The sequence below is a fragment of the Staurois parvus genome, unplaced genomic scaffold, assembly GCF_062004578.1.
Source record: "Staurois parvus isolate SC_StPar_1 unplaced genomic scaffold, SC_StPar_1.0 ptg000887l, whole genome shotgun sequence".
NCBI lineage: Eukaryota > Metazoa > Chordata > Amphibia > Anura > Ranidae > Staurois > Staurois parvus.
In genome coordinates this window covers 1,645,036-1,661,315 of record NW_028318683.1, presented here as the reverse complement: position 1 = coordinate 1,661,315, position 16,280 = coordinate 1,645,036, and the positions used below count along the sequence as shown (strand labels likewise).

Here is a 16,280-nt window from a genome sequence, read left to right as displayed (position 1 = left end):
CACCATAATCCCTTCTACCAAACTTTACACAATGCAGTCAGGCAAGTACCGTTCTCCTAGCAACCGCCAAACCCAGACACATCCATCAGATTGCCAGAGAAGCACGATTTGCCACTCCAGAGAACACTTCACTGCTCTAGAGTCCAGTGGCAGAGTGCTTTACACCACTGCATCCGATGCTTTGCATTGCACTTGGCAATGCAAGGCTTGGATGCAGCTGCTCAGCCATGAAAACCCATTCCATGAAGCTCTCCAAGCACCGTTGTGCTAATCTGAAGGCCGGAAGTTGAGGTCTTTAGCTATTGACTGCATTCTTTCACAAATGTTTGTAGAAGCAGTCTGCATGCCTAGGTGCTTAGTTTTATACACCTGTGTCCATGGAGGTGATTGGAACACCTGAATCCAATGATCTGGGAGGGTTTCTCAATACTTTTAGCTATATAGTGTATATTAGGCATCAAGCTCTGAGCCAATTCCAATCAAAGAAGCAGGTTGTCAAGGCACCCTACAACAGGTCTTCAAAACCAGAGTCCAGCTCTTGCTAAATACCTTAGGAGCAGTGGACAGACAGAATGGTAATGCCACAAACTAGTAGTGGTGATCCTCCACAGCAAACCTTAGAAATCTTTGTCCAGGCTGAAAGATTGTGATGTGCTGGAAGGCATCCTTAACATGCAGAGATGCCAAGAAGTCCCCCTGCTAAAGTGAAGCAATCTGGGCAGATTCCACCTCGAGTTTTTGTACTCTGGAATTTCCTGAGACCCTTGATGTCCAAATGCCTGTTTGGCTATGATACCATAAAAAGGTTTGTACTGAAAAGGCAGAAGTTTCTTGTTTTCTGTTCAATCATGATTAAACCCCAAAGACTGGAGCCTCATTGAATTTTTTTCAGCACTGGAAAGGTTGCAAAGAATTATTTCAGCACTAACAGGAAAAGCTGCAGAATCCCAGCTTGTAACCAATTGTCACCGCACTGTGGACCCATTCATCTGATGTCCCAAGTCCAAAGAGCCAAGAAGGCCAATAAGCATTCCCTTACCCACTAGAAAGACGACGCGTCACCAGACATGGAGGGCTTCAGGATCTCATTTTGGTACACCTAGAACTGGGAAGTAGGTTCTACTTGGAGCCCAGGGACTGTGGCTAAACAAAAGGACTGCTTTTTAGGATTCAAAGGCCCTTGCTTTTGAAGTCAGCTTGCCTTCTTCAGGGAAAAATGCTCTCTCAAAAACACATAAGGCCATCAGACCAGCATATGAGCCACCGGATTCCCCTCATGAGAGGCGACAATGCTCCATCTAGAGTGTTGCTTAATGGAATCTTGCAAGGCATCCACTGGGAAGTTCAAGGAATTGTCCAAGAGCAGGATTCAGGTTCCCTTATGTGTTTTGCCCACACTGAGTGCATGGCATACTCCCAGCCACTGCAGAAGTGTATGCACCAAAGGAGGACTTTGTAACCTCCTATCCACATCATCCTTAAAGACCAAAACATCATCCACCACAAGTGTCAGGATCTTGTTTGGATAGGAAATACCTGGGTCTACAGGTATTTCTGAGCAACCCTTTCTTCGAGGGGAAAAAAAAAAAAAACAACCACCTGTCTGGATAAGCCCCAATTGGCATATAAAAATGTTTGCAAATGAAGGCACACAGCAAGAGATTTGGGAAATTTTAACAGCCACTGGAAGCCAACCCTGGTGACCTTCAGAGAAGTTGATTCTGGAGGTGGCAGCTTTAAAATTAGTTCTGACTGTATCTGCCAAAAAGTAACTCCTGTCTCTGCAACTTTTCCTGAAAGGATTTGCAATTTTCACCAGCTTCTTCTTCCACATTTTCATCCCAAAGGTTGATCCCCCCACAGAAGGGAAGAAGAGCGCCCAAGTTTGCATGCCACGTTTTCCAACCCAGGAAGAATTCCTGGAGAGCTGTTTGCGAAAGTCTGAGATGGCCGCTGAAAATTCTTAAAGGAACTGGAGAAATGTGCCCCTGTAAGAGTAGAAAGACCAGATCTCAGAACTCAAACTGACAGGGTGCAGAAGCCAGCCTTTTTTGCCCAGAGTCCATTTACATGGCAGGTGGTGGCGGCATAAGCCTAGTCATGAAGGAGCAGCAACCCCTACGTTGTGCAATATATGATTAAGAATTAAAAAAAAATTTAAAAAGAGAAAAAAAAGACTTAAGGAGGCTCAGGAAGGAACGTATTGGAGAAAAATGTACGTATACTTTGCGTTCTAAGCCTTTGGTAGGGTGAAATGCATCAGAAAAGTGGCCACTGGAACAGCTGAGTGAGTGGCGTCCCAAATCTTCTATACGCGTCTGCACTTCTGAATAACAGGGCGCCAGCACCCCAACTCCTGAGCTTCAGTGGGCAGCACATCACACCTTGGGCTTGAAGAGACACGAAGGTCTTTGAAAATAACTTGTGTGGGCTAACAAGGCTTTAAAACTGAACTCAGGATATCAAAGATAACCAGACCCCTTAAGATCTAGCTAGATTCAACTGTCACTCCTCCCCTTCTTCTACCTCTCCATTTCCTGCACATACCCAGTGAGAGTAGGACCTTACTGGAGGGCCAACTTCAGGACACTGGAGAGAGTGGTATTTATCAGTTTATGTGGCACCAGCCTTCATGTACCAGCAGTGCTAGTCAGGGAGTGCTAGGCAACTGCAAATGTCTTCTAAATCTTACTTTCTCCCCCACATTATTTTCTCCAAATTCAATATGCAAATGAGACTAGACCATTTTTGTTCACAGTTTTATTGTGACTCCCTAAAGTTTCCAAACACACATCACATAATTCATCATGAGACTTTTTTTCTTTGAACAGACATCTCTCACAGACAAAACAGAAATAATAAAATAAAATAAAAAAAGAGCAAAACAGAACAATTGGACAAGAGAGAAAGACAAGGAACAGAGGAGAGAGAGTAGTCGGGAGAGTTTTGTCATTGTTTATTGTGAAGTTAAAAACAGGCAATAAAAAGTAAAAACTCAGCGTACAGTTTTCATGTCTCTGAAAAGACGAACACATCACAACCCCCCTCCCCTTCCTCCCAGGTCTGGGAGTGACCGGCGTACTTCACGAGGCCCCGGCTGCAGATGGGGAGCCCAGCAGACAGCATGGGGGGTGTCGACAGGGAATGTTCAACCAACTAAAAGCACAGGGACAAAGGGAAGTCATCCTTTTACATAAAAAAGAAAAACAAAATAAAAATTAATTACTCACAGGCTGTTCCTGTGAATAAAACCGTGTTTTTTTTTTTTTTTTTTTTTTTTTTTGGGTGGTGAGAAGTGAAGGGCAAGATCTCAGATTAGTCCTAAGTTCTACACCCAGCCCTCACTAAACGGCCTCCAAATGGCCAGGATTACATTGCGTTTTGTAGATGGGAAACAAAACTGGGAGAGGAAGGAGGGACGAAGGGGGAAGAAACTAAAAAAAACAAAACAAAAAAAAACAAAACAAAAATAAAAATAAAATACAACTAGAGGACTTTTTAAACAGCTTCTCCCCTCATTGAGGTCAGCAGCAGAGGCTGTCATCTCCAGACTGGCAACGAGTGACGGAAAGTGACATTCACTGGGTCTGTAAAAGAACACAAGGCAGCGTTACATTAATCTACATGTTATGGTCAGCAGGTTCCACATTTGGCCAGAAAAGAACAGGTACGCATATCCAACTGTTCTGCTCAAATCCACCACATGGCCTATTTCTCGGCCATCACCTTGGAAATCCGCTGCTTCAGATTTCTGAAACACGGCTGCTTGTGTGTGCGCTGTCCCACTTTTCGGAAACAAGCTGCCACATTTCAGACAACCCAGCGGTTCTGAGCACTGTTGGTCATTACAAAATAATTTTCTGCTTTGAGGTGGGAAAACCTGAAATCATTACTGTAAATATTTTACCTAAATCATAGTTTGTGAAACTAACAAGAAACCAAGCCTGTATACACAATGTACAAAAATGGCTGCCCTAGACCCACAAGATCAGTTTATTTACAACACACACCATTTTGATCCTCTGGCTTCAGTTTCATTCAGTAATTCCAAACAAGCATGTCCATCAGGAGTCATGCCTTCCATGACAAGAGTATCCTTGAAGAGATTGTCACTACAAAGTCAGCCATAACAGACTAGTATGGGTTGCTTTTAAAGTGGAACTTCATTCTCTCAATCAACATGGACTAGTTTTAATTTGTATGTTGCTATCAGAAGCAAATCGATAGGAAAGTACCGTATTTTTCACTCCATAAGACGCACTCCCCCCCCCAAAAAGGGGGGAGAATGTCAGTGCGTCTTACGGAGCGGCCGGTCCGGTATTCCCACCGCCGCCATGTCAGAGTACCGGACCAGCCGCTCAGCTCTTCTCTGCAGTAGAAACTTACCTGTTCCTCGGTCCAGCGCTGTAGTCTTCCCGCGCCGGCTTCTTTAGTGTGGGCACTCGACTGACAGTCAGGTGGCCACTGCGCATGCGCGAGAAGCGCTGCGCTTTGTGAATGGTATGGAGTCTTCTGGGACACATGACAGGTCCCAGAAGACACCGGACCAATCACAAAGTGCAGCGCTTCTCGTGCATGCGCACACTAAAGGGAGGACAACTCCGCGGAAGTGGGTACCTGTCAAATTCAGATACCCGCTCCCCCTCCCTCCCCAAAGGTCCGCAATCTCTGGTCATCCCCTGTACCGTGTCCGCAGTCTCTGGTCATCCCCTGTACCGTGTCCGCAGTCTCTGGTCATCCCCTGTACCGTGTCCGCAGTCTCTGGTCATCCCTTGTACCGTGTCCGCAGTCTCTGGTCATCTCCTGTACCGTGTCCGCAGTCTCTGGTCATCCCCTGTACCATGTATGCAGTCTCTGGTCATCCCCTGTACTATGTCTGCAGTCCATTGGTTCAGAATTTTCTTTGTTTTCCTCCTCTAAAACCTAGGTGCGTCTTATGGTCAGGATCGTCTTATGGAGCAAAAAATACGGTATGCTATATTTACTTTTTTTAAAGTTTTTTTTTTTTGTACATTTCTTCAGTTTCTTCCTAGTTTCCAGGCCTAGGCAAATGATGTCATACATCCCAGCAATCTTCAGAAGAGGACAGGTTTTCTCAGCTAAACTCACCCTCTTGCCTGCATGCCTGAGCTAATGGCAGATGGGTTCCAGGAAGTAGATGCTACACGATTCATATTCCCATACTCAAGATGGCATCGGCCAGAAGTGCTAGAGGGTGGTTTTCTAAGTGATTTCTCAGCAAAATAAAGCCTGGAGACATGGATGGGCGAGTTTGCTTTGAAAATTAAAAATTAATGAAACGGCGTTTTTGGCTTGTGGTGCTCAGATGAGGTGTAGATCCGCTTTAAGATCTCAACTTTAAAAAGGCTCATTCATGCCTCATGTGGGCCGCACTAGAAATGGAAGCTGCGGTCTCCCCCGCACTCGGTGCGCCTGGCCAGACTGTGTACATTGGATTCCGCAGCTTCCGTTAGCAGCTCTCTTTACAGGGTACGTTTTTGATGGTTCCTAACCAGCCCTAAGATGAGGAGTACTGAAAGGCTTGGAGTGTCATTTTTTGAAGCGGTTTTGACCTTCCTTCTGGTGAGTGCATATTGGAGGATTTCACAGATGACCTTTTCAAAGTTGGATGTGGTTTCACTACACTGCGGACTTTAGTTCAAACGGACTGTTTGCACAGTCACTACTTTCACTGTGCACCTGCTTTTTTCAGTTCGCCTTATTTTTGCATTGACCCTGGAAGCTATTGATCTCTAATGTACATGATAATTCATGAATATTGATATCACTGGTATATTATCTAGAGGTCATTTGTTATTTGGTTTTAAAGGCAGACACATTTGTATACATGGTCTTATAGCACAGCACTTTTTGATTTATATGTATTTGATTATGGGGTGGGTTCACCATATGTGCTAGCTGCTCCCAGATCTCCAAGCGCTCACTTTTTTTTTTTTTTTTTTTTTTAATTTAGCATATACACGTCAAAATGCCATGCTTATAATGGTCAGTTCACACACTGTGTGGTGTGAAGAAGAAAAAAAAAAAAAAAAAAAGCATGCAGTACTTTTTACAGCACAGCAGGATGCAAAGTGACCCACTGCTTTACAATGCCACTGTGGTGAGTAGATGTGTACTGAAATGCCACTCAAGGCATTTCAATAAAGTTCTGTGGAAAACAGTAAACCAAGTGATATGCCGAAACCAGAGCTTAGAGTCATCTACTGTTAGGTCCATATATAGTTGGACACAGGCACAATTTCACTTTTTTTTTTTGGTATGTACCAAAACATATTCAAGCTATAGTTCTATAATGGATATGGGCTGAAAGTGCACACTCTCAGGTTTAATTTGAGGGTATGTACATCCAAACTGGAGGAAGGGTTTAGGAATTACAGCTCTTAAGAGTAGCCATCCCCCCTTTTTCAAGGGACCAAAAGTAATTGGACAAATTCATATAATCATAAATAAAATGTTCATTTTTAATAATTTGTTGAGAGTCCTTTACTGGCAATGACTGCCTGACGTCTGCAACCCATGGACATTACCAAAGACTGGGTTTCCTCCTTTCCGATGCTTTGCCTGAAGTCTGGAACCCATGGGCATTACCAAAGACTGGGTTTCCTCCTTTCTGATGCTTTGCCAGGCTCTGACTGCAGATGTCTTCAGTTGTTGTTTGTGGGTCTTTCTGCCTTTAGTTTTGCCTTCAGCAAGTGAAAAGCATGCTCAATTGGGTTGAGATCAGGTGATTGATTCGGCCATTGCAGAATATTCCACTTCTTTTCCTTCAAAAGCTCCTGGGTTGCTTTTGCAGTGTGTTTTGGATCATTGTCCATCTGTACTGTGAAGCGCCGTCCAATCAACGTTGCTGCATTTGGCTGAATCTGGGCTGACAGTATATCTGTAAACACTGCAGAATTCATCCAGCTGCTTCTGTCACATCATCAATAAACACCAATGACCCAGTGCCACTGGAAGCCATGCATGCCCATGCCATCACACTGCCTCCACCATGTTTTACAGAGGACATTGTGTGCTTTGGATCATGAGCTGTTCCAAGCTTTCTCCACACTTTTTTATTCCCATCATTCTGGTACAGATTAATCTTAGTTTCATCCATACAAAGAATGCTTTTCCAGAACTGGTCTGGCTTTTTTTTAGATTTTTTTTGGCAAAGTCTAATCTGGCTTTTCTATTCTTCGGACCTATGGTCTGCAACTTGTATTGAACCCTCTGTATTTGCCAAATTCTACAATCAAGAGAAGACTTCACGAGAGCAATCATATGCCCACTTCCTGGAGAGTGTCCTTCACTTGTCTGGATGTTGTGAATGGGTTTGTCTTTACCATAGAGAGGATCCTGCGGTCATCCACCACTGTTGTCTTCTGTGGACGTCCATGCCTTTTTATGTTGCTGAGCTCACCAGTGCGTTCTTTCCTTAGAATGTACAAAACTGTTGATTTGGCCACTCCTAATGTTGCTGCTATCTCTCTGATCGAATGGTTTCATTTTTGAAGCCTTACAATGGCCTGTTTCACTTGCAAGGACAGCTCCTTTGAACGCATGATGTAGGTTCATAGCAATAGATTCCAAATGCAAATACCTCTCTTATAATAAACTCCAGACCTTTTACCTGCTTAATTGATGAAGAAATAATGGAGTAGCCCACACCCGGCCATGAAACAGCTTTTGATTCAATTGTCCAATTACTTTTGGTCCCTTGAAAAAGGGGGGATGGCTACTCTTAAGAGCTGTAATTCCTAAACCTTTCCTCCAATTTGGATGTACATACCCTCAAATTAAACCTGAGTGTGCACTTTCAGCCCATATCCATTATATAACTATAGCTTGAATATGTTTGGGTAAACACCTGAAAAAAAACTAAAATTGTGCCCGTGTCCCAATATATATGGACCTAACTATACATCCAACTGTTGCTTGCCAGGCCGTTGCCTGACCTACCTTAGTATCTCAGTTGACAAAGTCACATTTCAGATGCCCCCCCATTACTCCCTTCACCCCACAGAATTCAGATGACACTGCCTCTCAGACTTTAGATGACTGCTTTTACTCCCTGCGCCCCCCGATATTTCAGATACCTCCCAAATCTCTGCCCCACAGATTTCAAATGACCACTCCCAGACCTTTCATCTAAAGCAGCCTCTCAACATTTTCAACACAGAGGAACCCTTGAAACAACTTTCCAGTCTCAGGGAAGCCCTACTAATAACTACAACTCATGGTACATTAGTGTGATGGTCAGTGAGAAGAATGCTCCTTATTCTTGTGGAAACTGGAAAAAATTACAGCCTTACATATAGCTATAAAAGGTTGATGGTGTCAGTAGAAACTTACCTGGCAGGCAGAAACTGCTCATGGAACACCTATCAACCTTTGGAGGAACCCTGGCTGTGAAAATCTGATCTAAAAAGTGTAATGCTCAAGTACCCAGGCTTAAAACAGAACTGAGGGCAACATTAGAAAACTTCCGAGCAGGCAGGATACTGCAGAAGAGATGTGATGCGTCTTCTGCAATATACACCTGCCTGCTTGCAGTCTTCGCGGACTTTAGATCGCTAGGGAGGAAGCACACTTGGCGACTTTAGTTCTGCTTTAAAATAGAGAAATAAAAAAAAAGAGGAAAAATACAAATCCACAATTCTAATGAATGAAAACAAAGTATTCTGAGGCACAAGCCTAATTGTGACTGGAATAAAGTTGGAGACGCTTCATTCTGGGATCAACAAATCGCACATTGATAGATCACTGGGCATCTGTAAAAAGGAGTCCCCGCAATCTATTACAGTACTGCAGCCTTACTTCTTAGGATTAATTTGTGATTTACTTGTATTTTCCATGTCAGAGCAAAGTGTCAGACAGTAAAACCCCCATAATGGCCATATTATCTTTTCCCAAAACTTACTGCTGATAAAGACACCCAAACGTAAAAGCAGCCATTATGATAAACACAGGGATGCCAGTGTAAGGCCTTGTGTAGTCAAAATGTGTTTAACCTCTTCACGCCGGCCGCACACAAATGTGCGTTCTCCCGGTGTCTGGGCCTAGACGCCAAGCGGCCGCACATTTGCGTGCAATTAACAAAAACATATGTGCTGACAGAGCACACCCTGCGCGCTCCCAGCACACATCCGGTACTCACGGAGAGGTCTCAGTCTGCTCTTTCGATCGGGACCTTTCCCGATCATGTGACTGCCGTGATGACGTGTCACGGCGGTCACATGATCCCTAAACCCCACCTCCCGGCTTCTGAAACTCTTAAAGGGCCAGGAGGTGCTGGCGGGAAGGGGTTAAAAAATCAAATATATGCAGCTTCAGAATGTCTATCCACATTTAACCACTTGGCCTCTAGAAGATTTACCCTCCCCCCACCTCCCTCCTTCGTGACCAGGCCATTTTTTTCGATACGGCTCTGCGTTATTTTATCTGACAATTGCATGGTCATGCAGCGCTGTACAGAATTTATATAATTTTTTTCCCCCCAAATAGAGCTTTCGTTTGATGGTATTTGATCACCACAGGGTTTTTATTTTTTGCACTATAAAAACCGGAAAAAAAAACCCAAAACAAATACCCTTTCTGCTATAAAACATCCAATAATAAAAAACAAAAAAATAAATTTAAAAAAAAATAAAATTTCTTCATAACTTAAGGCCAAAATTTATTTTGCTACATTTTTGCTAAAAAGTTATAGCATCTACAAACTTGTATATATTGGAATTTGTTTTCTTATACTGGTAATGGCAGCGATCAGCAACTTATAGCGGAACTGCGATATTGCGGCAAACAGTCTGACACTTTGTGGGAACCAGTGACACTAATAGAGTGATCAGTGCTAAAAATATACACCGTCACTGTATTAATGACACTGGCTGGGAAGGTGTTAAACATCTAGGGCAAAGAGTTAACTGTGTGCGTAATCAGCGATTTTGTGTACAGTTTTTACTAGGCAATCTGCTAGATTTTATTCCCTGTTTTGCAGGGGAAAAAAAATCTAGTAGATCACCACTGGTAGAACACAGCTCTGCTTTGTTTACATTCTGTCAGTCTCCTCAGCGAACAACGGGTGCCGGCGGTTCATCCATTAGCCGACACCTGTTTATCGGCTTATGCTGTGTCCAATCACCGCAGAAGCAGCGCTCAGGAGGCACGTGCCCCCTATGGCAGAAGTGCAAAATCATGTTTATATATGTGATTTTGCACAGAACGTCCACCCTGTAGCAGTAAATCTGCTATAGGGCGGAGGTAAAGTGCTTAAAGCTGATCTCCAGTTTTACTGTCTTTTTAGCTAGTTACTTTGGGCCAAGGTGGCCCAAGTCATCTATTTCCCACACTAACAAGTACACCCACAGATAGATATACTTCACTGTAAATGGAAACATTTGCCTTGCTAGAATTGTTCAGTTGCAAACATATTGGGAAAAAAGGAAAAAAAAAAAAAACTTTTCTCCATTAGCCTTGAGCGTTTAAAATGTAACAGCCCTGGCAAAGGGGAGGAAATACAATTGGATAACATGACACATACCTATCCATTAGGGATAAAGCAGCACTACTACAACAGGTAAAAGGATAGAGGTAAAGTTTGCACCAGTGCCCAAATTTCTGGTTCTCCCAAGATGTGCGCTATCAGATGCTCACATTTTGCCTCCAGTCATACCTTCTGCACATCTTACCTACTAGAACAGTTATTATACACACATATACATCCCCAACACTGCCTGTTCTGGAACAAAACATTTTTGCTTGTAAGAATTAAGAATGACAAACTGCATGCTACAGTTCCACCTGTAAAGTGGCCAACATAAAATAACGCATATGGATTTGTTGTAAAACTAGGAAAAGCAACTATAGAAGAAAAAAAAACACAAAAAAAAAACAAAAAAAAAAACCACAACTCACCTGTGGCCCTGGCTGTGCTGGAGGAGGTTGTGTGGGTGGGGCTCCTGGTGCCTGTCCATAGTATGCTGCTTGTTGTCTGTAATACTCTGCCCATGCCGCACTATAGTCTGGCTGGACTGCAGGTGGGGCAGTTGCTGCTGCTGTGGCGGTGGCTGCTGCCGCTGTTGCAGCTGGAGCACCAGCAGTTGCTGCGGCGGCCGCTGCTTGAGCTGTAAGAGATGATTATCAAACACTTAGATGCACTTTGCACATTACAGCAGATGTAACATCATGAATATTAGGATAACCACTATAAGATGAAATTGCAGCCCCTGCCAACACAATCATTAGCAAAAAGTTGTTAGCTGCCTCATTCAAAGGCCCAGTCCTGATCCTAAACTAAACCTCTCTCAACAGATATGGGGGCTGCCATTGCCAATTCTCAATTTGTCTGGCTATTACACGGACCTGATCTGGAACAAGAATGCATATCTGTAAAAGGTAGAGATCCTTATCTGCATGCTTGTCCCAAAGTAACGGGCACATTATGAAGCAAAAAGATGAACATGACAGCCCGAAAGTAGCATTTAAAGAATGATTTGTAGCAATGGCAGCTTCCATGTCTCTCAGATAAAGTTTCTTTTAAAGCCTAACTAAAAGCAGAACGACCCGAATGATCGATTTAAAGTAACACAAAAAAAAGTTAAAGAAGTTAAACTTTAAAGCGAAACTAAAGCCGGTCATACATGGATCAAAATGCGGCCGGTTCAGCAGAGACTGGCCACATTTCAAACCATGTATGGTCAGGCTGGTAGTACAATCAATCTATTGATCGACTTCTGTACAGTCTGTTGGAAAAATTTTCCTCTTGATAAGCACTGCTGAGTGTTTTTGATGGCAGTGAAATTATCCCCACTGTCAAAATGCAAGAGCTCAGCAGGAGGTATTCCCCCACCCACGAGTGTGTGGATGGAGGAAATAGAGTAATTTTCTCTTTCAACCCGCTTGTTCAATGAAAAGTTACTCGTATACAGCCAGCCGGAAGGGAGGAATACTCACTTTCCAAGCACCCCCTCGCCAACATCTTCACCTGTGTGCTGGGTTTTGGCCACCTTCATTGGCCGGCGTGGGATGGATGTCACACTGGCACATTCATAGGAGCTAACCATTCCGGCGCACAGGATCAGCCTGGGCGCTGTAGGCCGAGTTGCCCATGTGCAGCTCAATTTAGAGTCTGGGGGTCACCGAGAGGAAACAGGTAGGTGGGTGTGTTTAATTGCAGAACAGACATTGCATGTCTCTCCTGCAATAAAATGTCTGCTTGCTCACAGTGTATTATAGTGGAACTTTAGTTCTGCTTTAAGCTAGCCCTAGCCAGGAGATATAAAAAGATGTGCATGTTGCTCTATACACAGAGGACAGTGAACAGCTGGACTAGGATTGTCACGTAATGTCCATAGACACATCAATAAAACATGTTTACCGTTTACATCCACTTACTGGGCCAGTTTACAAAAGTGTGGTGTCACACACAGAAGGAAGAGAATGTGAGTGAGCTTTGGGCAACTTTAGACTTCAGTCTTTGAAGCTATAAAGATTACTAATGGGCTCCATTTTAAATTAGGAGCATACATCCCCTAAACGGAGCTTTTTATTATTTCTCTACAATCACCTGAAGGGCTGAGTGAGAGATTAGGTGCTGTGAGGCATAAAAGCTGAACTTATAGTAGATATAAAAGCCACAAACTTTGTCCTGCAGGTCGGATAACAAGACATAACTGAACTGCAGTGTTGTCAGCCATTTGTTTTCAGGATGAGACCTACCTTGTTTCTTGTAATATTCCTCCCATGCTTTTGTATAGTCTGGCTGTCCTGCAGGTTGAGGTGTCTGCTGACCTGTGGGCAGAAGCAGTCAAAGTGTCAGCAGCAAGACCCAGCTGTGTCACACCACAGGCAACCCATACACTGCTCATCACTCACCCATCTTCTTGTAATATTCTTCCCAGGCCTTTGTGTAGTCAGGCTGGCTGGCAGGTGGGGGCTGCTGTGGCGGTTCTCCTTGTGGTGGCGGGACGGGGACAGCAGGAGGTTGTCCAGGGACGGGGGCAGGAGGCTGCTGGTAATAGTGTGAGTAATAAGCAGCCCAGGCTGCACTGGGGTCTGTGGGGGCTGGAGGTTTTGCTGCAAGAAGAAGAAAAAAAAAAAGTGATAAGTGAAAGGGGGGGGGGGAGGGGGGTCATTTTCCCAATACGTTACAGCATGGTAGGAATAGGTGTTACTCAGCAGTCAGTCCACTTTTCATAGAAACATTACCAACAGAGCGGTTCAATTTCATCATCCTGGTTTACAGTCATGAAGCCTCCTGCTGTAATCACTAAACTGCTAAGCTGTGAAATACAGGTTCTCTTCTCATCTGCCATCACTGGGTCAACTGCCACAGCCAATCAACTAAGCACAAATCTATTGATAGTGCTTGTGCCCCCTAGCGGGGTTGTTCCCCAGTACCAGCTCTGCAGGTTACTGAGAGTGGACGGCAAACTGTAAAATATATTTTTTTATAACAGAAAATGGAGCATATGGTAACCAGAGCAAAAATAAAATAGCGGATCTACTGGCAAGATCAACAGGTAATAACTGGTACAGAAGGGATTGGTTATCAAAATGAACAAAAACACTGATCTGTTAAAGCTAATGAAACCCATCACATTTTTTTCTCCACTTCCTTTAACAGGCCAAGCTATCTTGAAAACATTTTAGTTGGTTCTCTTCTTTAAACTTTTTGTCTGAGTACAGAGCTATGGCTTGTCCCAAGCATGTTTACATTCACTTACTGCTGACCAACTCTACCTTTGCTGAAAGTCTGTTCTACACACCAACTACTTTCTAAGATTTGTGATCATTCCTCCTACTAGTTTGAGGTCATGTCCTCCCGTTAGTGATCTTCGCTTAATACTGAACTGTAGAATGAACAGTGCTGTCACTATTCCAGGAAGTAGAAAAACAAATGTACAGGCAGGATCAAAACCGGTAATGTGTGTGTGTGTGGGGGGGGGGGGGGGGGAGAATAACAGTGGGGATCCACCCAGATGCCTGGACCAGCAGCTGGCTCAGCCTCTCAGCAAGCCAACACTGACAGACTGAGCCAGCCACTCCCTCTCCCTCCACAGCCTAGTGCTCCAGCGAGATCTGGAGGGGCGGGAAGACAAGAGAGCCATTCACCTTCTCCTTGCTCCCTGAAGACTGAGAACTGAGCGATAAACGGTCTTTGATCACTCAGTTCTCAGGCTTAGAAGCAGCAGTGAACAAGTGCAGCATCCACCCAAGTATAACGGTTTGTTATTTTTAAAATGCTATACTTCTCTTTTAAGGCTGCATTCACACAGGTGCAGAGCCCCATACAGTGTGAAGAGGCATTTATTTATCATCTTGGAGTAGCATGGAGCTGCAAGTAGACAGGCGCTATAAGTGAATGGATATGCAGCCGCACAGTTGGATCGGACAGGTACACAGGTGAGTCAGCACAATGGCTGCATCTCCATTCACTTAAGGGTATCTCCACTTTATAATTGGAAAAAAGTAAATATATATATATATCACACAATAATAATAATAATGCCTGCTCTTAGCCTGTCCCTACAACACTTACTGTACTTAGAATTATATGCCTCCCAAGTCTGCAGGATACCAATCTGTGCACAGCCTCAGACGCAGTGCAGCAGCATAATGTGTGCCATTGGACACTGGTCAAGGCACAAAGCTGAATGAGAGTCTCTGCTTACTTCCAGGACAAAACTCCTAAATGGTCAGCTCTGTCACATGACCGTACTGTCCAATGCTCGCAAGTGAATCTACTGTGAAAAACAAGCTGACACCATGGTGTTATTCTTTTTTTTTTTTTTAACTTTACTATGTTAAGACCGTTCAAAATGTTACCATACATTTTGAATGGTCTTAACATATTAAAGAAAAAAAAATGAAAGAGGCCCTAAAAACATAGCTTCGAGTAACAAGAGTCTAGAATAGTAGAACACTTACTGGGGTCGTGAGGAGCTGGCGGCTGCCCCCACTGGGGATACGTGCTTCCCCAACCTTGTGGAGGATATTGGTGTGGGGGAGGTGGTGGCGGAGGACCCGGACTGTAGGTGGAAAGAAATGCAGTATTTTAAGTCCTGAAGAATAGGTTGTGTTGTTCACAACACAGAGGCAGACAAATGTACAACACATGAAGCTATACGACAGAGATAGTCACGCTACCCTGTGATAACCTACACAATCAATGTAATGCTGGTCACTATACAGGTATAACTACCTTTTCATCTGTCTCCTATATGGAATTAAAGATGTAAAAATAATTGCAGTAATAGACTTTCTTCCTGGTTAAATCATTGTAAGCAAGAGAAGAACTGAGGAAAATCTCTAAACAGAGCCCCAGAGAGAAGTCAAAACCGCAACATGTGTACCAACTTCCCCACACTACCCAAGATTAAATTAAATTATTTTGGCTGGAAAAAAACACTAAAAAATGTCACAAAACCAAGGAAAACCATTAGGCATCTGTATCCCTTGTAATGCACTGTAAACTATATCCAGAAAAATACATTTTTCCCCACCCTAACTTCCTTTATGAAGGTGGCTACAATAGCTCTACATGGTCCAATTGTATGTGGGAATGTAGCCAGTGTCTGCTCGCTCCTGACAGGCACTAACCCAGCTGTCCTTTACAGAACTCATACAGGTGATTATACAATTTCAATCTGTTTCAGAGATCATATGGCAGTACATACTGTGGAGGAGCTCCTGGAGGTCCGGGTGGGTAAGGGCCTGGGTTGAATGGTCCCATGGGTCCAGATGGACCAGGACCGGGAGGGCCAGGCCCAATCGGACAAAGAGGGCCCTAGAAAGAAATAATACCAAATAAAATTAGACAAACTGAGCACTATTTAAATTAACCATGAACTTCTAAATTCAGTGCAAGAGAAACCACAATTACCCAACAAAATGCAAAATACTGTGTACATCACTTAAAGCGGTTGTAAACACTTCCATTTACCCTGTGAAAAGGAAAGGTGGTGGTGTGTCTATGTGAGACGTGATCTCAGAGCGAGTGTGAAAGAGGACCTAGTTGATGAAGAGTGTGATGAGGCTGAAGCATTATGGGTGGAACTGCACATGGGGGTGCGTACCACAAAGGTAATCGCTGGAGTTTGTGATAAGCCATAATGTGTTAATGAGGAGGTGGAGACTCAGCTCTTTGCACAGATCGAAAGAACTGGGAGAGTGATAATTATGGGGGATTTTAACTACCCAGAAATTGTCTGGAGTAATGGTACTGCAGGAACAGTCAGTCAAAAGGGCAAAAATTTATAAACCTACTACAGGACAAT

At 43.7% G+C, this 16,280-nt stretch overlaps 1 protein-coding gene across 2 annotated transcripts in view; it reads right to left on the bottom strand.

Moving 5' to 3' along the window:
- Positions 1–2,941: 2,941 nt before the first annotated feature.
- The window catches only part of KHSRP (KH-type splicing regulatory protein), a 59,620-nt gene continuing 46,281 nt past the window's right edge, over positions 2,942–16,280 (bottom strand). For both annotated transcript variants that reach the window (XM_089656137.1, XM_089656136.1), the window contains 6 exons: positions 15,681–15,790; positions 14,932–15,032; positions 12,877–13,077; positions 12,721–12,792; positions 10,918–11,126; positions 2,942–3,587 (listed from right to left, as the gene is read on the bottom strand). In XM_089656137.1, coding sequence (XP_089512263.1) covers positions 3,579–3,587; positions 10,918–11,126; positions 12,721–12,792; positions 12,877–13,077; positions 14,932–15,032; positions 15,681–15,790 — 702 coding nt within the window. In that variant the 3' untranslated portion in view covers positions 2,942–3,578. The remainder of the gene's footprint in view (positions 3,588–10,917; positions 11,127–12,720; positions 12,793–12,876; positions 13,078–14,931; positions 15,033–15,680; positions 15,791–16,280) is intronic.